Below are 23,295 nucleotides of genomic sequence, written 5' to 3'. Positions count from 1 at the left end.
ATAAAGGTCTTTAAATGGGCTCCCAAATCCGGGGGTTAGGGTTTTCCTAATCAGCACTGACTCGGCGAGTCGAGTCCCAACTCGTCGAGTCTATTCGCGAAAATACACCAATAAATCAGACTCTACTCGACGAGTTGACGCATCAACTCGTCGAGTTCCTCAATAAAACAATAAATAATTAATTAAATTAGCATACCCGAATTCATGATGTTACAACTATCAAATGAATCTTATCGACAACATCCCCAATGGAAGTATTATGATATATCTATAGTCGCCTGCTATTTTCAGATTCCCAGCTTCAAAATTATTTTCCAGGTCTCAACTCTTTTCTTATGTTTGATGCTCAAATAACTTTTGAGACACATCATTCAGTTTGAGGGTAAATTTGTAAAAATGAGTTATTCTTTTTACATTACGTCAAAAAAAGACTCTTATCATATCAACAGATCAACCTATGTTCTCATTAAGTCAAAAATATGTTTTATCAATCTCAATTTCTATTTGTAGGTGTTAGTGATTGTTTATATTTTTACTGGATATTTTTTCTTTGATGAATTTAGGTTGGTGAATACGGTTTTGAACAAAATTCGTCAATGTCACCTCAAAGCAATTTCATTTTAGATGTGTTAGGCCTGATCATGCCAATGCATTGTCGTGGTTCTCAAAGGCTGTAGACAAAGGTGCACCAAAGTCTGGAGCTTCTTGGTTAGATCTATGCAGGAGGTGTTGCAGTTAATCAAAACTACACAAAAGCTCTCGAATGACTCACATATGTGTGATATTGCTATGGTTTGGTAAATTTTTAGAAGTAGATTGTTATGGTAGAAGGAAATAAAAGTAGGATGCTATAATAAAGAACTAAATAAAAGTAATTAGCTATTGATTGATGATTTTTCTGGAAATGAAAGTATGATATTATAATAAACAAATAAATAAAAGTAAGTTGCTATAACACAAGTCTTTTTGGAAAAACAATTGAGGGTCTTTTGGAAAAAAATAATTGAGGTTTTTTTTCTTTTTTTTTGGAATAGAAAAGAACTTGTATGAATAGTTTGCAATAAGCTTAAGATGTGAATAAATGATCACTATATCATTTTTTATTTTCCAAAGCAGGTGCTACAAGAAGGGGCTTTACATGCTTTGGCATCTGTTGCTGCTTCCTCTCAAACATATATTAATGATCACAACTGATAAAAATAATCGCATGCTTCGTGCCAAATTGGCAGGCCATATTAGTTTGGTTGGGATGACTGTTGGAAAATATAAGTTCAAAAATGACCCGTTCCAAATAAGTATATACATTCTTCGATGATAGCAAGATTTAAATTTAATTTATTTAAAATTATTTTCTATTTCATCTGCGATCGTATTATTTTATTATGTTTTTGTTGAAGGTACCTTCAGTGTAACAAAGATATTGCCACTGTAATGAGTCATCAGTCTATCTTTTTCTCGGTAGAGAAGAACACCACGACACCTGCGATGGAACCATGCGAACAGGGGCAGTCCCCCCCCCCTGAATTTTGGGCTAGAAATAGGAATTATACTTCAAAAAAATTAATTATAGACCTGTTATTTTCAAACTTGGGCTTTGGCACCTCCCGAATCAAACTCCAAGCAGTAAGCATAGTCTGAATTCTCCAAGAAATAGTCCATAAATCAAAACCGGTTATTCCCCAATTCCTCGTTCGTTGAATCGTTGCTGCCTATTGTTGTTGTTGAGTCACGGTCTCACACTCTCACTCTCGCCATCGCCCATCGCTAAGCGCCATTCACCAAAAATCAAGTTTTCAATTCCGAATCTTGTTCTTTCTTTTCCAGTTCTCTTGTTCTTTGTTCTGATTGAATGTTGTGCTGCAATGTTGCTGCTGTTTGCGAGTTTCTCTTGACTCCTCTTTTCTCTTGGTCCAAACTCCAAATTAGGAGTTAGAGTTTCTTTTTTAACTAGGCTTTCAATTTTTCAATTTGATTTATTAGTATTCAATTATGATTTGTTTAGCTCTCTTCTAGTCTATTTATTGTAAGTTGTAGGATAGTAGGACACTGGACACCAAACTGGAAGTCTAGAATAGAAAAAAAAATGATTTTGTTAATTGTTATGCTTCAAAAAAACTGAAAACAAAGATGGATGAAAACCTTAGACTATTTTTATAAAATGGATTTGGCTGTCAATTTGTCAATTTGATTTGGTTTCACTTTTCAGTTTTCATGCACTGTTAATTAGTAAATGAGTTATTGGTTATTTTTCTAATTTTGATTTTGATTGAATTAATTGTTCCTTCATTTTGATTTTTATAGATATAATCATGGGAAAGATGAAAACCTTAGACTATTTTTACAAAAGAAAGGTAGATGATAAAGAAACTAATCATCAAAGTGAAGAGAGTAAACGTCACAAAGCTTCAACAAGTGAGCCACAACCGCAAGAAATAGAAAATCAACAAGAGAATGAGCCACAACTGCAAGAAAATGATAAACAACAAGAGAACGAGCCACAACCACAAGAAAAGGAAAATCCTAATGAATTTGATTTGAAGAATCTAGAAAGAGATCCCGCTAAACGAAAGCAAATGTGGGATTATCCGGTTAATTTAAGAGAACAAGTGAGATGAGCTTATCTGAATTTAGGACCTTTCCAAATACATGTTAAGGAGTATCAAGGTAAATGTTCAACAAAACATCCTCGTAGATTCAAATATTCTTGGTTCAACATTTTCCCTAATTAGCTAGAATATTCTCCAACAACGCACGCTTCATATTGTTTTATTTGTTATATATTTAATGATAAACCAAGTGTGTGTCATGGTTACGATGCATTTACTGTTAAAGGATTTGACAATTGGAAAAAAGTTAATGACGGGAAAAATTGTACGTTCTTGAAACATATTGGTTGCTCACAACATAGAAATGTTGTTGCATATGCTGAAAACTTGATGAACCAAGCAGCACACATTGAAAATATCATAGTGAAGCAAAATGAAGCGCAAATATTGAAGAACCATTTACGATTAAAAGTGTCAATTGACACAGTTCGTTGGTTGACCTTCCAAGCTTGTGCTTTACGAGGACATGATGAAACACTTGATTCCAAAAATCGTGGTAATTTTCTTCAACTTCTAAAACTTCTAGCATCGTATAATGATGAAGTTGCAAACATTGTATTAGAGAAAGCTACTTATAATTCAAAGTATACTTCTGGGGAAATTCAAAAAGAAATTCTTAGTATTATTGCAAATAAAGTTCGAAAGCATATTCGTAGTGAAGTGGGGGATTCATACTTTTGTGTCATGATTGATGAATCACGGGATGAGTCTCAAAAAGAGAAAATGGTGATAGTTTTGTGATTTGTTGATGCGGAAGGAATCATACGGGAAAGGTTCTTGGATTTGGTTCATGTTAGGGATACATTATCATTAACCTTGAAAGCAAATATGTGGAGACAACTTTTACACTATCAATTTGATGTTAGTAAAATTTGTGGCCAATGTTATAATGGTGCTAGTAATATAAGAGAGGAATGGAACGGATTACAAGCACTTGTTCTTGAGGATTGTCTTTATGCATATTATGTTCACTGCTTTGCTCACAAATTGCAACTAGCCTTGGTGGCTGCTTCAAGGGAAATTATTTTAGTTCACCATTTTTTCACAAACTTAATTTTTACAATTAACGTAGTTTGTGCTTCCAGTAAGCGTCATGATGAGTTACAAAAAGCAAAGGCAACTGAGATTGAACAATTATTGGAACTAGGTGAAATCGAATCAGGTAAATGATTGAATCAAGTTGGGACATTAAGAAGAGCTGGTGATACACATTGGGGTTCTCATTTTCGTTATGTTTGTAGTTTTCTTAACACGTTTGCTTGTACTTGTGTTGTTCTCCAAGGAATAATTGATGACGTGTCTGCTACCCATTTTCAACGCGGAGATGCTGATGCAGCTTACTATTATCTGAAATCATTTGAGTTTGTGTTTATTCTTCACCTGATAAAGGAAGTAATGGGAAAAACTGAAATACATTCTCAACCTCTACAAAAAAAATCCCAAGATATTTGTAATGCCATGGAGTTAGTTTCAGCAACAAATGAGGGTCTAAATGATTTCAAAAACAAGGGATGGGAGTCTTTACTTGCACAAGTAAAGTTTTTTTGTGAAAAACATCAAATAAATATGTCAGATATGAATGCCCCCATATACTTCTACTCGATACTGGCCTCGAAAAACAGATAATCATGTTACTTTTGAACATTTTATCGAGTGGATTTGTTTACAGCCGCATTGGACAAACAGTTACATGAGTTAAATAGTAGATTCAATGATCGTGCGATGGAGTTGTTAAGACTTAGTTCTACTTTAGTTTCTAAAGTGATTAACGTTGATCAAATCTGTCTTCTTGTTGAGAAGTATTATCCTAAAGATTTTACGGAGCAAGAGATGATTCAATTACGATATCAATTGGAGATTTTTAATATTGATATCACAAAGAATCCCAGACTAAATGGTGTATCAACTATTGCTGACCTATGCAAGCGTCTTGTGGAAACTCAGAAACGTGAGACATATTATTTGCTTGATAGAGTGGTTCGGTTAATCTTGACACTTCCAGTTTCTACCGCAACAACAGAGAAGGGATTTTTAGCAATGAAAATATTCAAGAACTGTCTTCGCTTTAAGATGTCGGATGATTTTCTCGCAAACAACTTGGTGATTTACATAGAAAGAGAAATCGCTGAAAAATTGATTTGAAGTCTGTAATTGATGAATTTAAAGACATTAAAGGTCGTCGGGCTAAATTGTAATTCTTTTTCTAGGTGTTTTTGGTTTTTATTTCTTGAAAACAATTTATTTTTTTAAGAACGTTAATTTCAATTTCTAATACTTTCGCCAACCCCTCCCCCCCCCCCCCCCCCCCCCAATTAATTGTTCAAGCTCTGCCACTGCATGTGAAGCTACAATTATACTCAACCCTAATTTTCGGGTTTGCTGATGTAGGTGAGCGTTGATTCCACTAGGGTGTTCGATCAGATGGATAAGAAGATGAACATTGTTTTCTCTACAAACTTTTTGTTAGGGAGTCACTGGCTTCCAATTACATTTCCTCCACCGCCTTCTTTCAACGGATGAGTATCTGCTCTGTGATTTTGCATCACTTAAAGAATCCTACTACTTTGAATGAAACAAGTATGTAATATATATGATTCCTTAATTTTCATTTATTTTTCAATTTTTGGATTAACACAATGTATCAATATAACCACATGTAACTTTGCCTAAAATTAGTTGACCATATATATTTCAATTGCTAAAGAGAGCAATGATACACGTGACCTTTCTAACAGGTATTATGTTTGCTTCCTTTTGACTGTTTTGGTATCCTTTGAAGCTTCACATCCTTTCTTCCTTAGTGATATGAAGTGTGATTTCATTATGTTTAGGATAAAGAGAATGTCTATTGAAATTGGAGCAAGTGCTTTTGCTTGAAATAAGAATAAGAAAAAGAACCAATCCACGTGACGATTAGCCCCTGGTAATTGGTATGACCTAATCTTCAAGTTTTAATTTTGTACGTTGTGTGCTTATGTTTTTGAACTTTGATTATGATTTTCCTTAATGGATTTGTAAGCAATTGTTCTGATGGTTGTGAAATAAAACCTACACCATCAATGATTTATTATATTACTTACGTAAATTTTATTTTTAATATAAGTGATATCATTTGTTTTTGCAATATTTTTAAATTCTATTTTTAGAAATTGTAATATTTAGAGGATTAGTTAGTGACCAGATGAATCAAATGTAATTAGTTGAACATTAAATTTCATCAAGAAGTAATAAAAAATTTGGTTCCATTAGGAACCTTTAGCAATTTGTTTACAGTTGTTCAAATAATATCATTTTTACTAAAATAGACTATTAGATGATTTATTAAAATTTGTTACTTTACGACGTAAATTTCGTAATGGTTAGTGGGGTTTAATACTTTTGTTTTTTCTTTTTTCAATATATTAATAGAAATAATTGAAAGTGGGTTGTTACTATAGTTGGTTTTATTTTTGAAAGTATTATAATGTATTTGGATGTTGTTAATGTTACCGTAGTTGGTTCCATTATGCATTGAATGATCATAAGGTTGCTATAAAATGTAACGTACGCTTCTTTATGGACAATAAAGTACAATGTCTTTGAAAGTAGTGAATCGTTAGTATGTTGCTATGAGAGTCCATTTTTATAGTTTATTTAAATATGCTGCCATTATCGTTCCTTATCAAGAAAATTGCAGAGAATAGCAATGCAATTTGACTTTTTATTCATAATACGACAATAAATAGCAACTCACTTGATTCTTTTACCTATAACTAGCAAAGTAATAACACATTAAATTCTTATCTATAATATAATTTTTGATTTTTTTTTCTATAACCATATTATTCGTTTCATATTTCAAAACAAAAATGAAAAGGTTGTGTTTTTAGCTTTTGTCACGTTATAATTTATTTCATAAAATTGACATATGTGTGCGTAAAAATGAGAAATTTAAATGAATATGTCTATTAATACATTTCATAAGATGGGAATAACTTAGTTAATCATTGTTTGATGAAGATGGAAACTAAAATAGCAAAACAAAAAAAAAGCTATGCATGAAATCGAGTGAATATCAGTGCAATTTATATATTCTTTAGTTTCACGAGTCACAACTTCACATATTTCATTAGACCCCATATATTTCAATAGTGTACAAATTAATTTAATTTATTAGTAGCAACAATCTCCGTGCATATGTGATATGTCGAGTCACGTACCATGAAGTCCAAATACAGTTGCTTAAGGCTTAAGCCTTTGACCGATGAAAATGAGTTTTGTGTTTGTGTACATACAAAATGCAATGTCGAACACAAGTTTATTTTTTAATTTTTCTTTTTTTCATAAAAAGTTGTAGTGTCATTATGTTTCATGAATACTTGTAAACTGTTAAAAAAAAGTTAACGATTTTCCACTACATTTCCACATAACAATCATTAACTTCAAATGTTGCTTTTTTCCATATGGTGTTAGAAGTTAACTTTGTAGCTACATTGAATTTCCAATATTGCCCTCACTCGATGAGGAAAAAGGAAGGAGAAATCTTACACTCAAAGGGCATTTATGGTAGTGATGACAACTTTAAACAACGTATGCTTTCCACTAAAGGAAAGCATATACAAGAATCTATGAGGTTGGAGCATTTTGTGGAGATGAACATCTTGACACATCCTTGCTGTTTTGTTGAAGCACTTCATGATTAATTGATGCCAATTGCGATAAGTTCTGCATACATATACAATATCATACGATTTACACTACACATACCAATTTACCGTTTTACCCCTGTCCCTTTTTGTCATTTTACATGTATAGAAACATGTAAAATGACAATATTACCCTTCCTATGCGTACCTTGAAAGAGAAATTTATCCATGAAAGATCATCATCAGGAGGTGCTTCGAACTCTGCAAGATCTCCACATACATCCATCTTCTGAAAAAAAATATATAAAGATAAATGTCTACGAAAAATATTTAGTATAAATAAATAAATAAAAAGAAAATAAATGTGTACCTCTCTAGTGTCTGAACAGAATTCAGTAGTGTCTGAAGCTGCATCACTACAGTCTTGATCATCAGGTGTTCCAGTTGAACTACAACTATGTCTTGAAATAAAATAACTCGTATCATCTATGCCATCTGGTTGTGGTATAAAAGCAACCTATATATATAAATATTCAAATTTAGAAAAAATAAATAAATTATTAACGCCAATTATGTGGAAAATGGAAATAACATGACCCACCTTCTGCATGGCAAGTGTATCCCAGTTTACACCATTAAAGAACGGATGTGCTTTTACCTGTAAGTGAAAAACAAGTATAATAGTTGGTATATTTGGTAATAGAGTAAATTACACGAATGGTCCCTATGGTTTGGGATAATTTTCACGTTTGGTCCCTAACTTATTTTTTTAACTCGGAAGGTCCCTTTGTTTGTTTTTGTTGCGTGCTTAGTCCCTGTCTAACCTAAAAAGACTATTTTGCCCTTGATTTTTTAATTTATTTAAATAAACACACACCCAACCTCACTTCCACCTCACCTCACCTTACCTTACACACCCCACCTTATTTAAATAAATTAAAAAATCAAGGGCAAAATAGTCTTTTTAGGTTAGACAGGGACCAAGCACGCAACAAAAACAAACAAAGAGACCTTCAGAGTTAAAAAAATATGTTAGGGACCAAACGTGCAAATTACCCCAAACCATAGGGACCATTCGTGTAATTTACTCTTGGTAATAAAATTATAAATAAAATAGAAAATAGTCAATAATCGATGGAGAATTAATTTAAAGAAAGTCAATAACCTCTGATGATCCGTGTGCTCCTAGACGCTGATTAGGGTCATGAATAAGAAACCTAAAAAAAACATGGATTCAAACGAGACAAAATGACCATTTTACCCTTGCATTCTAAAAACAGGATATAGTAAAAGCTTCAAGAAACACACCTGTTAATCAGGTCTTGGGCTTCATACGACATCTGATCTGGAACAGAAGGCCATGGGATTTTTGCATTAAGAATGTTGTTGAATATTCTCTGAGAAATTTCAATAAAATATGTTATCAAAAAAAAAGTTATGATTCGATTAAAAGAATTAAATTTACCTCTGGATGATCTGAATTAAAAGGTGGGGTTCCTGTTAATAATTCAAATAAAATAACACCAACAGACCACCAGTCAGCAGCATAGCCATGTTCAGTTCCAAGAAGTATTTCAGGGGCCAAATAATCAGGTGTGCCAACAGCAGCTGATTGCCCCCTTCTATCAATACTACTCCATTCATGGTCAACACTTTGACCATCTGAAACAATAACACCCTTTGACTCTGGTCTCGTCAAATCATCCGTACTGTTTATTAGACCAATTTTAGACAGCCCAAAATCTGTAAGCTGATTAAATATATAACATAATTAGAACCACAATATATATATAGTAATTGCATAAATAAGACTAAAGTACGTTTCTATATTTATGCATTTGATATGCTCATATTTAATAAAAAGTTACACGGATGGTCCCTAATGTTTGGGGTCATTTGCACGTTTGGTCCCTAACTTATTTTTTTAACTCGGAAGGTCCTTACAGTTTGTAAATTACACGAATGGTCCCTAATGTTTGGGGTCATTTGCACGTTTGGTCCCTAACTTGTTTTTTTAACTCGGAAGGCCGTTACAGTTTGTTTTTGTTGTGCACTTGGTCCCTGTCCTACCTAAAATGACTATTTTGCCCTTGATTTTTTAAATAAGATGTGATAGGTAAGGTAAAGTAATGTAAGATGGAATGAGGGTGTGTTTATTTTAAATAAATTAAAAAATCAAGAGCAAAATAGTCATTTTATGTAAGACAGAGACCAAGCGTGATCTTCCAAGTTAAAAAAATAAGTTAGGAACCAAACGTGCAAATTACCCCAAACCATAGGGACCATTCATGTAATTTACTCTAAAAAGTATAACACATTAACACCTTGATATGACCATCATGTGCAATCAATATATTGTCAGGTTTAAGATCTCGATGAACAATGCCTAGTGAATGAAGGTATTCAAGAGCAAGAACCTGTGATATGAAAATAAATCTTTTAAAGAGTCAAATAAATAAATAAAGAAATAATAAAGTTTTTGACAAACCAGTTCTGCAATGTAAATGCGTGCTATATCTTCTTCAAGGCAACCAACATTCCTTAGCAAAGAGAACAGATCACCTCCATTTAGATACTCCATCACTAAATAAAGATTATCTCTACTTGTAAATGAATAGAAAAACCTAACCTACAAATAAAAACCAATATTCAGTTTATTCACATATTCTCATATACAATTTCAAAGTTCATAATTCATGATTCATTACCACAAATGGGTTTCGAACTGTGATTAATATATTACGTTCAGCAACTATCCTTTCAATGTCATTTTTTCTTAGCATGTCCATTTTCTTGAGAATCTGTACAAATGAGTAATTATTAACAATGGTGTTAAAAAAGGAAAAGAATTTACTCTACTTATACCTTTATAGCAAATAAATCACCAGTTGTTCTTTTACGTGCAAGAAATACTTTCCCATAAGCTCCTCTACTTATTGGTTTAATAATCTCAAAATCTTCAATGCTTGTTCTCTCTTTATAAGAATGTGAAGGAGTTGAAACCGAACTACTTGGAGATGCAGTGTCCACAACATCACTCATACGTCTATTTGAATTCTCTAAGTCACATGCAATTATGTATTTCTCTCTGTATACATATAAGGAAATGTGAAAAATAAAAACATGGTGATTAAAAGTAGAGATGCGTGTATGCTTTTCACCTAATGAGTTTTTCTATTCGATGACCAAATGTATCAATAACAAGTGCTTTTAACTTGCTATGTTGTAAAACATCTTGCAAGTCTTCCATACAAGTAAGCAAGACCTCATGTGAACTTTCTTCCATGAGATCTGTCTCTGCTGCAGAATGAGCAATGTCCCTAAGATCTGTCATCTAAAGAAACAAGGAAAATTACTTATATACCCTTATAGAAAAGGTAAAGATGAAAGAACATACCTGTTGCACATCCTCTAACTCGGAAGGATGGTTAAGCTCTAACCAGAAGAAGTCAAAGTTTGCAGCTTTTGGTGTGGAAGATGCTGATGTCATGCTTCCTGTGGATGAGGGAGGGCCATTTAGACTTTTCACACCTGGAAACCCTTTGAGATTTACAAAGTTACCAGGGGTTGAATCTTCTATGCATGCAGTGTCCATTTCATGAAGATCCTCAAACATTCCTTCAACCCCTTTATTTCTCCACTCACTCATTTTAGGAGAGCAACCATCTAAATTTTGAGGGCTATCATCTACAGGAGTGCACGATATGATGATTTGATCAAGTATCTCTGATAATCCTAAAAGGCTTTCATTTACATCTGAACCTTTTATATCACATTTTTCTGCATATGCGCATATATAAGAATGAGACTCCAAATGTGAAGCTGGAACATATTCTTCACATATCCGACAAATTACTAAATCGCCCGAATCTTCAGATTGTGGCCATCTCTCTGTTGAATCCTCCTTTTGTGTATGTAATTTTTTTTCATTATCCAATAACTTATTATTCAAACCATCACCGGAATGGGAATCAACGATTCCTAACTTTAAAATCCGGCTCATTTCATATGAAGGAATCTTTTCTAAACATTCTTTCATTTTAAGAAGGGACACTTCATCAATATGCTCACTGTGTTTCTCAAAATGCAACAACCTTGTGCAGCGTGTTAGTATAAAAAGCATCCGTGTAAAAAGCCATTTCAATGGGCCTGTTTGGCAATCTTGCCTCTTTTTTGTTAAATCTTGAACAATGGCTTCACATTTGGTGCGAAAGTCTTGGCATGACATCTCTATACATTCTTTAGAAAGAATGAGAAGGTGTTGAATTGATCTTTGATCTTCTAAAGATAATGTTTCTGACTTTTGTGATACCTCAATCACCTCCCCTTTGAAGCATGCTAGCTCTGTGTTTACCAAATCTTTTGCAGCATTGAAGTTTGACCTCAATGATCCCAAAAGTTCCTGAATGTTGACTTGTCAGTAAACAAGAACAAAGGTGAATACTTAATCGCATCAAAGGTAACAAAGGTATACCTTCAAATCACTAAAGCTATGAGATCGTGTGTATAAAGGTCTAATGCCACCTTTAGGCCCGAGTTCATGTGAAAAGCTTTTCATCACTTCTGGCATTTTATCTATGTTTCCTGCTTCAGTTTGCTTTCCAAATGTGGATCTTCTTACCTTCTGTTGTTTACTTGAAACAGCTTCCTTATCAAATGCCTTGACCTCATGTTGTCTTTTCTGCCACATTTTACATTAATTATTCAATAACTGAAATTTCCAGTTGAAAACTACAGCTATCATCTAAATGAGTAAACACTCATCTGATTTACATGAAGTCTCACCTCGGTTTCAGGAGGCTTATCTCTAAGAGCTCTATCAGAATCCTTGGAAAGATGAGATGTCAACCATCGAGCAATTTTTTTCCCTTTGCGGAATCCTGGTACATAGAAGATGCTCTTTTCAGATTTCAAAATATAATTCAACAACGAATTGAATATGTCAAGCATTTTTAGGAGTAAGTGAACAACATATGTTGATAATTTGAATTTGTCAACCCTTACAATTAACCGCAAAATTTAAGCTAGCCAAGTCGCTGATTGTTATAAAATAGAAATGATCCATTCTAGTGATCAATTCTTCTACATATTTACATGTAAATACAGTATCTCGATTAATTCGACAACGAATTGAATATATCAAGCAATCGAGTAACACAAAATCAACCATAATTTTCACTAATCAGGAAACGAATTAAAATAGGCAAACCGCAACAACGACAACAACAACAGTAACAGAGTCAAATATTTTCATCTGTGCGTGTGTTAAAGGAAAAACAATATGAGCACCTTCTTTAGAAGAATGAAGCTTCACAAATCCTTTGGAAAAAGACCTCTGATGATTCTGCTTGAAACGACTAGCTATAGACTTATTGTGGAAATTACTAGAGCTGAGCTGATTGTTATCGTTGGAAGAAGACGTAATACGAGTCTTAATTCGATTCAAACCGGTCGGAATCCCCACCGCCTCCGACGATTCACCGTCGTTTCGAGTCGGTCCGGCCATCTGTATTCTATGTACACTAGTGAATCTTGTTCATGAGAAGTGAATATGAAATACCTAACTATCATATACCATAGATGAATATGATCATATGAAACCTAAAAGTGTGAAACTTATGCTTATTGCTTGGTGATTGAAAGAGAGAGATAACGGTGGGTATGTTCGAATTTCGTGGCTGCTGAATGAGTCTGTCACGAAAGAAGTCGATCGAATTACAACTTACAAATTACAGAAATAAAATATGAAAGAAAATGTCAAAAAAATTTAGTTTTAGAATATGTAAAACATGGTAGATGTGAAATGGTGCTCATTCAAATAAGGTTAAATGTATCATGCTTAAAATCAGATAAATATGGATATTTGGGTTGTTTTGGTTTGATTTTTTTATTTTTATAATAAAATTGTTCTCTTTTAAAAACGTGTTATAAATTACACCAAAGACTAAATGAGAAAGCATGAGACCAAAAAGATGTGTCCTAAGTAAAATGTAAATTATGAAATTCATAACAACCATCTCAAATTTTTTATATAAAATCATCAAACCAATAATATTAATCAAACATAACCAATGTAATTGCAACATAAACAAATTACCAACTAATAACTAAACTCGACAATAATCATAATAGGACTTTTAGCACTGTAGCACAACAAAGTTTGATAAATTTGCACATTAAGTCACTCGAGTATTTTTTGTGTCTAATAGACCATTAAAGTTGAATTTTAATTATCAATTATACCATTATATGACCAGGAACAGTCAGTTAATTGAGTGACTAAATATGTAAATTCGCCAAACTTTGTTCAGTTACAGTGCTAAAAAAAACTAGCATGTGTGAAGCCACGTCAACATGTCACCCATTAACCGGATAAAATTTCCCTCAAACTCTTAATTAGTCGGTATTTCCTAACGTTAAGGATCAATTGAACACAAAAAATACGTGAATAACTAAATGTGTAAATTCATCAAACATTGTTGTGCGACAGTGTCAAAAACTCATCGTGATAATAATACACCAAATTTGATTTATATCCAATTTTTTTTTACATAAAAAATGCAAAACAATCCGTTAGTTATAGCGGAATTTTTTATCTTTAAAGGCGTACAAAAAAAACTTGTACCAAAATTATCTCTAAGCACGGTCGGTTTTGTTTAGGAACCTTAGGCGTATAAAAAGTTTAATGACTAAAATTAAAAGAAGAAGTTTCTAACTAATATTGGACATTGGATATAAGTTGTTGTATTATTTCAAAAAATTCCCTACATCTATCCGTTGATTTGTAGATATATGTCGACCTACTGTTTGCGAACAACTTCTAAAAACTGGTGGACATGTTAGATTGTTAGTGCACCAAAGTAGAAAACCACTTCTTGCTAGGATATAATTATATCTAAAATTTGTAGACCTCACTACCATTGGTGGATATGGTCATACGGCGGGTCTTTTGTCCAAAAGTAGCACTATGCAACACAAACTAATGCAACTTGATTTATATTACAACAATAAATTCAAACAATATTCAACAATAAATTCAAACTTAATATACAAATATTCATAATAAACCCAACAATGAATTCAAACTTAATATATAATATTCACAAATATATTTCATTAAGACTGTTTTTGGAATTTCACGTCTAGCTTTGAGCTTTTTAAGATTGTTATAGTTGGTAACCAAAAGATAGTTTATAAGTTAATTAAATAAATAAATAAATAAATAAATAAATAAATAAATAATTAAGGAGTGTTTGATATGTTAGGTGAAAAAATAGCTTTTAACTTGTAAATTAGTTTATTAATAATCTAAGTCATACTGCTTATTTAAAAGCTAATTTATAAACTAGTTTAAATGTTATGAAAAGCTACTTTTATGGTCCCACATTAGAAATAAAAAAGATCTTGGTTAGAGAAAAAAACTTGAAACTAAAAAATCTCTTACTGTAAGTTTTTTATTTTTCAAAAAAAAACATTTGTTTGATTACAAAACCACACCAAAAGTGTTATCACGTAGCTAGCTGTGATATGCTGAAATTATTACCACATTTAAACCACACCACTATAAAATACTCACATCTCTACATCACTCTATATATATATATATATATATATATATATATATATATATATATATATATATATATATATATATATATATATATATATATATATATATATATATATATATATATATATATAGAGAGAGAGAGAGAGAGAGAGATAAAGAGAAGAGTAATTACACGAATGGTCCCTATGGTTTAGGGTAAAGTATGCGTTTGGTCCCTAACTTATTTTTTTAACTCGGAAAGTCCCTACTGTTTGTTTTTGTTATGCGTTTGGTCCTTGTCTTACCTAAAAAGACTATTTTGCCTTTGCTTTTTTAATTTATTTAAATAAACACACCTCAACATCATCCCTCTCGCCTTACTTTACCTACCCCATTATTTTTCCTATTTAAATAATAGTCTTTCTAGGTAAGGCAATGACCAAACGCGTAACAAAAACAAATAGTATGGACCAAGCGCACGACAAAAACAAACAATAGGGACTTTCCGAATTAAAAAAATAAGTTAGGGACCAAACGCGCAAATTACATTAAACCATAGGAGCCATTTGTGTAATTTACTCAAAAGAGAAATATGAGTATTAGATGTGGTTCTATGTCGTTTACATCACAATTGGTTAATGTGGAGGCGGGGATGTGTCCACATCACCACCACATTACCACATAAGCCACTAATTGTTTTTGAAACAAGCATACCCTAACGCATAACTTAGCTTACTACAATTAGTTTTTGGTGATAGATGTGAGTTTATTATATGTCAAGGTGGGTCTTTTGACCCACCGAAGATTTTAAGTCTTACTTACCAAAAAATTTAGAGTAAATTATATGAATCGTCCCTGTGGTTTGGAATAATTTGCACGTTTGGTCATAACTATTTTTTTAACTTGGATTGTTCCTATAGTTTGGTTTTGTTGCGCGCCTGGTCTCTACTAGAATTAAAAAGACTATATTTCCCTTATTTATTTGTTTATTTGTTTATTTGCTTATTGATTATGTGTTATTTATCTTTTAGAAAAATATTAATGAATATGATGGGCCCCACCACCCATGTCTCACCCTCATGACTATCAGCTTCAAAACCACCGTTAGGGTTAAGGCTTCACTAGTTCACTGTCATCTTTAGTTCCTATGAAATTTCAATGTGTAAAAGTTGTAAATCGACACCTTTAGTGATACCATCTCCATCATCATGGTTGAACTCATTTAAATCGATGTATCCAACGGCATTAATAGGATATAGCCCGGAAATACCTATATCCTTCCCAAATGTATCGAACTAGCATGTTGCAAGGTCGCTCGAAGTTACCCGCCCCACACGTCTCGAAGTTGCTCACCTATATACCGAACTGGCATGACAACTCGAAAGGAAAGGAAAGAACGACGAGAAAGTACAAAGTGGCGTCAAAACAGTAGCAATAGTACTTCGAAATCATGAGAAAACAACATGTAGGAGGATACGTAGCTAGGTGGATTCTGGCACAGCCACATGACAACTATGTAACGGCATACACAGTACCGATTGTAACACCCTGACTCCCAAGTATAAGTTTTAAGGCATTATGTATATGTTTATGGACCTACTCGATGATTTGGTTGCCCCAACTCGTCGTGTAGAAGCGGGTTGGCATGCGTTAATTATTGGACCTACTTGACAAGTCGGAGGACCCCGACTCGACAAGTAGGAGCTGGAGGATGAAACCCTAATTTTTAGGGTTTGCACCCTATTTAAAGGACCTTAAGTCCTTACCCCCAGTCCCTTACCACCCACTTGACGGCCAGAATGAACCCTAATTTGCTTAGAGCTTGTTCTTGAGTGTTTGTGAGGTTTTAAGAGTGTTTTCGTGCATTTTATGAAGGAGGTTTGGAGCTAAAGGAGCTTGGGGAAAATGAGAGCTCGTGAATCTGACTCTACTTCATCTAGGCATCATTTTGAAGGTATCAAGTTGTTACCTTGACCTATTTCTAGCTAGATCTCTCCATACTTAAGTTTATGGTCATTTTCTTAACATATATAAGAGCCATTTCGGGTATTGGCCATGATCTGAAGTTGTAACTTCAGATCTGGACCCTTCCATGTCCCAAATTCATAAAGTCGTCAACTTTATTTGGTATTGATCTCTCCCCATGGCCTAAACCTCATTCTAGACTTGGTTTTTAGTGTTCTAAGCCTTTAAGTCCTTGCATGCACGTAAAGTTTGCAACTTTACATGGAATTTGTGCCTTAGGAAGCTAGATCTATAATTTGGAGCTTTAGGGTAGCTTAAAAACGTCTAAATAGGAAATGGACTAAAGGGACTCGACGAGTTGCATGGTTAACTCGGCGACTCCGATGAAGATTAACAGTTGTTGGTTTCTAAAGGGACTCGGCGAGTCAGTAAGGAGACTCGACGAGTCAGTTAGGGTTTTTGTAACGCCCGTAGATCCGGGCTAGTCAATTTAGAGGCAATAGGGGTCGAAAACGACTTTTCGACAAAAGATTATTTAGAATAAATAATCGTAACCAAGTTGTAGAATATTTCACAAGGTTTCCGTACATATAAAGAACGCCGAAATCCGAGTTATAACGAAGAAGTTATGGCCCGTCGAAGTTTTACGGCAAAACCGGCACGACACCGGGAAGCGTAAATAGTGAATTTACGATAGAGCGATATTTAGCCTTAGCGACCTAAACTAAAGTCGTATAATATGTTAAACCAAGAAAATCCATAAAAAGAACGCCCAAATCTGACTTCGTATGAAGAAGTTATGATTTTTCTAAGATTCGGCTTAGCAGTGCACGGCCCGAAACTCGAATTTTAGTTCGAGCGGTTTTTGGCTTACGCAACCTAAATGAGAGTTGAAGATCTCATTAATAGGAATTCAACGGTAAAAATATGGACGAAAACGGAGTTCGTATGAAGGAGTTACGAATTCTTCGCGGTCATTTAACAGTCTAAACGCCTCCTATTGTTAAATTTGAGATCGGTCGAGAATTAGCCGACGGAGTCTAAATGAAAGTTGTAGATCTTGTTTTTACCTAAGCGTGGAAAAAAATAACGTCAAAAACGGAGCTCGTATGTGAAAGTTACGAGGTTTAGAAGTCGGTAGGGTGTTGCTGCAAAAGGGGTGACATGGCTGAATATGGGCCAAGGCTTTCTCCCCAAGGAAAGCCATCAGATGATGACACGTGGCACTGACTCGGCGAGTCAGTGAACCGACTCGGCGAGTCCGTCAAGAATTCACCCTATAAATAGAAGTGTCGGGTCTTGCCATTTCTTCACACCTTCAAACCCTTCTTTCTCTCTCTAGTTTCTCTCTCTAAAGCCCCTAACCCCCCCTAAAGGCCTAGGTAAACCCCCTAGCACCCGAAGGAAGCCCCGAGGCTCCCGAAGCCCCGAGAAAAGAGTCTTTCGGCTCGGAAACGCTGCTCCAGCGAAGCCCGTTTTTCGAGAAAAACCCGTTGTAAGTGAGTTATGCCTACCCTATCTTTAGTATAGCTTATGTTTTAATATAGTAACATTATTAGGAACTTATAATGAGTATTTGGGCTATTATTATGAGTTATATTGAGTGTTATTTAACGCTTATATAATAATAATAATAGTCAGACTATTAGTTTGTCACGGTTATCGTTAGACTAAACCCTAGTGGTATTGATACTAGGTTTTATCGAAGGAAATTGTTTTGAGAGTATCGAAGTGCTGTCCGAGTGCTGAGTCACCACCTTTCAGGTGAGTGCATAGTTACTTTCAGCTTACACATAGATATGAAGTATTTTATATAAATTATGTGCTATGTGTGCATATTATCTGAATACTTGCTATATATGCTGGGTGAACGATTTTATACACGTTTTAAATGATTTAAACCGTATATGTATTTTATATCTACGAAAATGTTGGGATAAGACATGGGTAGATGTAATAGATGAAATATGATTTGGATGATAAGTTGAGAAGTGAAGTAGATCATGAGGTGAGGGTGAGAGGTGGACGATGTGAGAAGCCTTTTTCCCAAATGATGGCCCTGTCATTCAACAGAGTATGGATGACAACCACGGACTATTCTAGACAGTCCAGTGGAACACTAGCAGACTCGCAACCTGTAGGTGTTGTGAACGATGTGTTCACTGGTGTACTCTAAAAAACCCATTGATATGTATTGCGAGTGGACTCTCGAAAACGATACTGTCAATAAAACCCGGCAGATGCGCCTAAAAGGACTATTCCGTCAGATGCGCCCCATAGAGAATGTCACAATTTTGGCAGCCGCACCTAAGTGACAGATCTAGCAGTTGTGCTTGACAGATGTGTCATTTACAACGATGGAATTCGTACCAATTCCTTAGGATACTCCTTAGGAATAAATGAACGAGGAATAGCTGATTCTTAGGGTAGATCCTTAAGAATAAATAAGATAATGGGGATGGGTAATTGGGTTGATTGTTTAATTGTTTAAACATAATGATTATATTATTGTGGGTTGAAAACCCTATGTACTCACCAATTTTCCTAACCTGACCCACTCCAGTTTATTTATATCACAGGTATTAATATGAAGTCACATTACACTGAGAGATTAAAGAGATGTAGATCACTAGTGTAAATAAATGTAAGTTCCTTTTATGCTTATGTTTCTGTATTAACAATGACATCCCAAACGTTTTAAATGAATAAAATATGTTTCTTCGAAAATGTTTTAATAACGTATTTATGGTGTTTTTCTGGGGACAAATTCCGCAACATTTTTTTATGTAAAGAAGTACTCTGATTTTACAAAGCATAAACAAAAAAAAAATCGGTCTTTTCTGGCCGTAAAAATGGGGATGTTACAGTTTTCCCGACATTTAGACACACATGGACTCAACGAGTTGTCTGGAAACTCAACGAATCAACCAGGGTTTTCTCGATTTCTCGAGTTTTGGAAGGACTCGACGAGTTGGGTCAACATGGACTGTTGACCTTGACCGTTGACTTTGACTCTGACCAATGGTTGACTGGTTTGACTTATGGGGTATTTTAGTAAATTAGGAATTTATAGAATTGGTTTTATGGTGAATATAGGTGGTGGAATTTGTGGATACGATTCGAGAGTTTGATCTTATCACTATAGTTCGACATTTGTGAGGTGAGTTTTCCTCACTATACTTAAGGGTCGAAGGCACCAAAGCTGACCCATTGGATCTGATATCTTAGTAGTTGATGATATGTTGAGTATGAGATAGTTATGCATGCTAGTTGTTATGCCAGTTTGGTAGATCTGTAGGACTACATGTGTTACTGTTTGATTATATGTATGTTTATTTAGCTATTATATGTCGACATGTTGTGTGGGTAGGTTTAAGATTGCACTGCTTCGTGCGGTGACCAACAAACCTTAGAGTATGCCAGATATGAATTGAGGATTAGGAGAGCATACTGGACTCATACTGAGGACTCCTAGGCATTCGAGTTGCGGGCTGAGGGCCAGGGGAGCATGCCAGTCTCGTACTGAGGGTTGATCAGTTATATTCCAGTTTTAGGACTAAAGAGGGCAAGTTAGCCATAAGTTGTGGGCTCGAGAGCAAACCAGACTTATGTTGTGGGCTCAGAGGCAAACCAAATGTGAGTTGTAGGCCTGAGAGGCAAGTCAGACTCACACTGAGGGCTCAGGGGTAATCGAGTCTGTAGAGTTGTGGACCCATTACATCCTGTTATTATGTGTATTATTTGTTATGTATCAGTATTTTGGGGGAAACTCACTAAGCTTCTGGCTTACAATTTCAGTTTTGATTTCAGGTACTTCGGATGACCGCGGGAAGGCAAAGGCGTGATCATACAGCTGCTCACATTTTATGACTTTTTTTTCTGAGATACTCAGATATAGAACTATTTTGAAAACAAATCTGTAATAACTGTTGGTTTCTAAATGTTTTAAAAAGTTTTAAATTTGCATGATTTTTATGGATGTTACACCGATAATCGTACCTTCGAGCATAATGCCATAAATGTGATAACATGGCATGTCAGGATCGATACGGGAAGAACTCGCTTGTTCCACTATAAATAGACAGCACGACTCGTCAAGAAGGTAAGTATACAAAAGTCTCTCTCAACTCTCTTGTGTAATCGATTGATAACATAGCCTTTCGCTAACTTAATTATCGGTGCGTCGTCCGGGATCTCCTCCCGGCCGACTTTCTTACAGTTTGTTAGTATTCTTCAGGTCAATCTATTAGCTTGGGAAGAACCAACCCAAGAGTGAAAGATGGACCTGATGGTACATCTTCTAGACTATCTCCTTTTTTTCTCTGCAATCGCTTCGTCTATTTTCATGTTCGAAGCCTCTGTAATCGCATCAAGGATTTGATGATTTTAAATCACTATTTCGAGAAAGGAAGAGCTCTAGTTTGAAATTGCCTATTGAAATCAGAACTAAAGTCGACCCCACACATTTGATTGTTGTTTTTATTGAAACCAAAATTGAATTCGAACCTAACAAACGCACCACATGTTGGAAAACTTGGAAATCATTTTTTTTATTCTGGAATTGTTTTTCTATTTCCGAGTTTGAAATCTAATGATTGTTGTTTTTTGAGTTTGATTCATCTTGTAGGGTTAACTGTATAGGTTTAGTATGTTATCTATTGAAAGTATAGTTGGAAGCAAGTCTATGTTCATTGAAATAGCATGATCTTGCACTAATTACATGAGATAATGGTTAGTTTGAGAGTGAAAAAGAAAATCGGTGGTGGTCGTCATTGAGTGTCTCCAATCCGAAGAAAGAATGTAATGGATTTGGTTGCAATAATGGAATGGTTTTGGTTGCAGGGGAGGAAAAACGAGAAGTGGAAGGTTAGGCATAGATTTCCGATGACTGTATGTGAAAGGCTTTTCCGGTGTCTTTGATCCATCATCGAACGTCTATTTCCCTCTTACATTCTCTCAAAATCCTTCAATTCAGAAGCCATGAATTTAATTTTTATTTTTTTGATTTGTGGTGAACTCCTTCAGTTAAGAAGCTTGCAGTCGTGGTTAGTGATGATGGTGGCTAGAGGTGTTTTTCCAATGACCTAAGACAGGAGGATGACGGAGGAGATGATGGAATGGATTGGCTAGTCTAGTTTTTTTAAAATGGGACCACATAGTTATTTAAAATATACTTTTTATAATCTATTTAATTAATAGTTTTTCAAATCATTAATAATTTTAAAAAGGTAAAAGAAATCAATAAGGACATATTAGTCTTTTCATACTTATTAGGGACCAATCACACAACAAAACCATATATTAGGATTGTCCGAGTTAAACAAAAATAGAGACCAAACATGTAAATTACCTCAAACAACAAAGATGATTCAAGTACCAATTTAAAAAAATATATGAAGGGCCTACCGGATATAGTGTTGGACAAAAAATGAAGGAAAAAAGAGATAATTATAGACAATAGGATGCATATCATATTTGGTGACATGAAGAAGTCTCACATGGACTCTAATAAAAAATGATTGGGAGATTTTTTTTATAAATATATATTTTCTCTTTCACACTTCCAAAACATAAAGTTTTTTTTGAGGCATCATACCGGATTTACTCCAAGTTTAAGGAATAAGAAGTAAACAGTTTGGGCTCGGTTCTCTCACCACCTGTTAAAAAAAATAGAGACCAAACATGTAAATTACCTCAAACAACAAGGATGATTCAAGTACCAATTTAAAAAAATATATGAAGGGCCTACCGGATATAGTGTTGGACAAAAAATGAAGGAAAAAAGAGATAATTATAGACAATAGGATGCATATCATATTTGGTGACATGAAGAAGTCTCACATGGACTCTAATAAAAAATGATTAGGAGATTTTTTTTATAAATATATATTTTCTCTTTCACACTTCCAAAACATAAAGTTTTTTTTGAGGCATCATACCGGATTTACTCCAAGTTTAAGGAATAAGAAGCAAACAGTTTGGGCTCGGTTCTCTCACCACCTGTTTTTATATATATTGAACCGTTTTTTTTTTAACCAGATTGAACCTATTGTTTTCTATTCATGACATGCCACTCTTTGGTGAGACCATAATCACAATTTATAAAATGGCTATAAGTTAGTTTTCTTATAAGCTATTTATGATAGTTTATAAGCTAAAAACTAATTTTTTTTAGATATACCTTTAATAAATTATATAAAACTAATTTACCGCTTTCAATTTTATTTTGGTTTATGAATAATTTATTCTTGTAATTGCATCGTTATATGGTTATCAGGTTATGACAGAAAGTGAGATCTCTTTTAGTCCGGTCTTCTTTTCTCTTTTGAGTCAGGCCTGTAACAAGTATCTAAAAAATATTTTCTTTTCGGCCTATGGTTCGGTCAAAGCAATGACTTGAGTGAGTAAGGAAGTAGGACCTTTTTACCCCGGCTGTGAGTTATTACTGACCCCTCTCTGTCTCTCCCCCGCGCTGTGAATGAAGTGAGTAATTCGTTCATTTTTTATTTGAGTTGCGGTAGCTTCCGCGCCAGCAAGATAGGGCTCAGCC

At 34.3% G+C, this 23,295-nt stretch overlaps 3 protein-coding genes across 5 annotated transcripts; 2 read left to right on the top strand and 1 right to left on the bottom strand.

The window, feature by feature from the left end:
* Positions 1-2,309: 2,309 nt before the first annotated feature.
* On the top strand, positions 2,310-3,347 carry LOC145049563 (uncharacterized). Its single transcript, XM_078997948.1, has 2 exons — positions 2,310-2,606; positions 2,730-3,347. Exons 1-2 carry the CDS (start codon positions 2,310-2,312, stop codon positions 3,345-3,347), a joined length of 915 nt encoding a protein of 304 aa, XP_078854074.1.
* An 87-nt stretch (positions 3,348-3,434) lies between these two features.
* Positions 3,435-4,748, top strand: LOC145049562 (uncharacterized). The gene is made up of 3 exons (XM_078997947.1): positions 3,435-3,768; positions 3,889-4,152; positions 4,276-4,748. Exons 1-3 carry the CDS (start codon positions 3,435-3,437, stop codon positions 4,746-4,748), a joined length of 1,071 nt encoding a protein of 356 aa, XP_078854073.1.
* Positions 4,749-7,021: 2,273 nt separating this feature from the next.
* On the bottom strand, positions 7,022-13,033 carry LOC145052570 (Protein kinase superfamily protein). 3 transcript variants are annotated; one of them, XM_079000405.1, is made up of 16 exons: positions 12,521-13,032; positions 12,017-12,111; positions 11,706-11,912; positions 10,629-11,633; positions 10,393-10,565; positions 10,097-10,319; positions 9,940-10,032; positions 9,720-9,860; positions 9,556-9,648; positions 8,697-8,981; positions 8,540-8,628; positions 8,397-8,448; positions 7,833-7,889; positions 7,602-7,748; positions 7,440-7,517; positions 7,022-7,310 (listed from the first exon to the last, which is right to left on the bottom strand). In XM_079000405.1, exons 1-16 carry the CDS (start codon positions 12,735-12,737, stop codon positions 7,212-7,214), a joined length of 3,054 nt encoding a protein of 1,017 aa, XP_078856531.1. In that variant the 5' UTR covers positions 12,738-13,032; the 3' UTR covers positions 7,022-7,211. The 3 variants fall into 3 exon arrangements, with proteins under 3 accessions (XP_078856531.1, XP_078856530.1, XP_078856532.1); XM_079000404.1 differs by having other exon boundaries at positions 7,440-7,520; positions 12,521-13,031; XM_079000406.1 differs by lacking the exon at positions 9,556-9,648 and having other exon boundaries at positions 7,440-7,520; positions 12,521-13,033.
* Between the last annotated feature and the right edge of the window lie 10,262 nt (positions 13,034-23,295).

Source organism: Lactuca serriola, chromosome 5 (assembly GCF_051521515.1).
Source record: "Lactuca serriola cultivar US96UC23 chromosome 5, Lser_US96UC23_V15, whole genome shotgun sequence".
NCBI classification, from domain to species: Eukaryota; Viridiplantae; Streptophyta; class Magnoliopsida; order Asterales; family Asteraceae; genus Lactuca; species Lactuca serriola.
The sequence above is the reverse complement of the archived record's forward strand: the minus strand, read 5'-3'. Positions and strand labels throughout refer to the sequence as shown.

Coding starts and splice junctions, on each gene's coding strand:
- LOC145049562 (XM_078997947.1), top strand. CDS start 3,435: ATGTGGAGACAACTTTTACACTATCAATTTGATGTTAGTAAAATTTGT. Junction 3,769..3,888: donor ACTAGGTGAAATCGAATCAG/GTAAATGATTGA, acceptor TTGTTCTCCAAG/GAATAATTGATGACGTGTCT. Junction 4,153..4,275: donor TGCACAAGTAAAGTTTTTTT/GTGAAAAACATC, acceptor ATTTGTTTACAG/CCGCATTGGACAAACAGTTA.
- LOC145049563 (XM_078997948.1), top strand. CDS start 2,310: ATGGGAAAGATGAAAACCTTAGACTATTTTTACAAAAGAAAGGTAGAT. Junction 2,607..2,729: donor CGGTTAATTTAAGAGAACAA/GTGAGATGAGCT, acceptor TTCCCTAATTAG/CTAGAATATTCTCCAACAAC.
- LOC145052570 (XM_079000404.1), bottom strand. CDS start 12,737: ATGGCCGGACCGACTCGAAACGACGGTGAATCGTCGGAGGCGGTGGGG. Junction 7,749..7,832: donor ATACACTTGCCATGCAGAAG/GTGGGTCATGTT, acceptor TTATATATATAG/GTTGCTTTTATACCACAACC. Junction 7,311..7,439: donor GGATAAATTTCTCTTTCAAG/GTACGCATAGGA, acceptor ATATGTATGCAG/AACTTATCGCAATTGGCATC.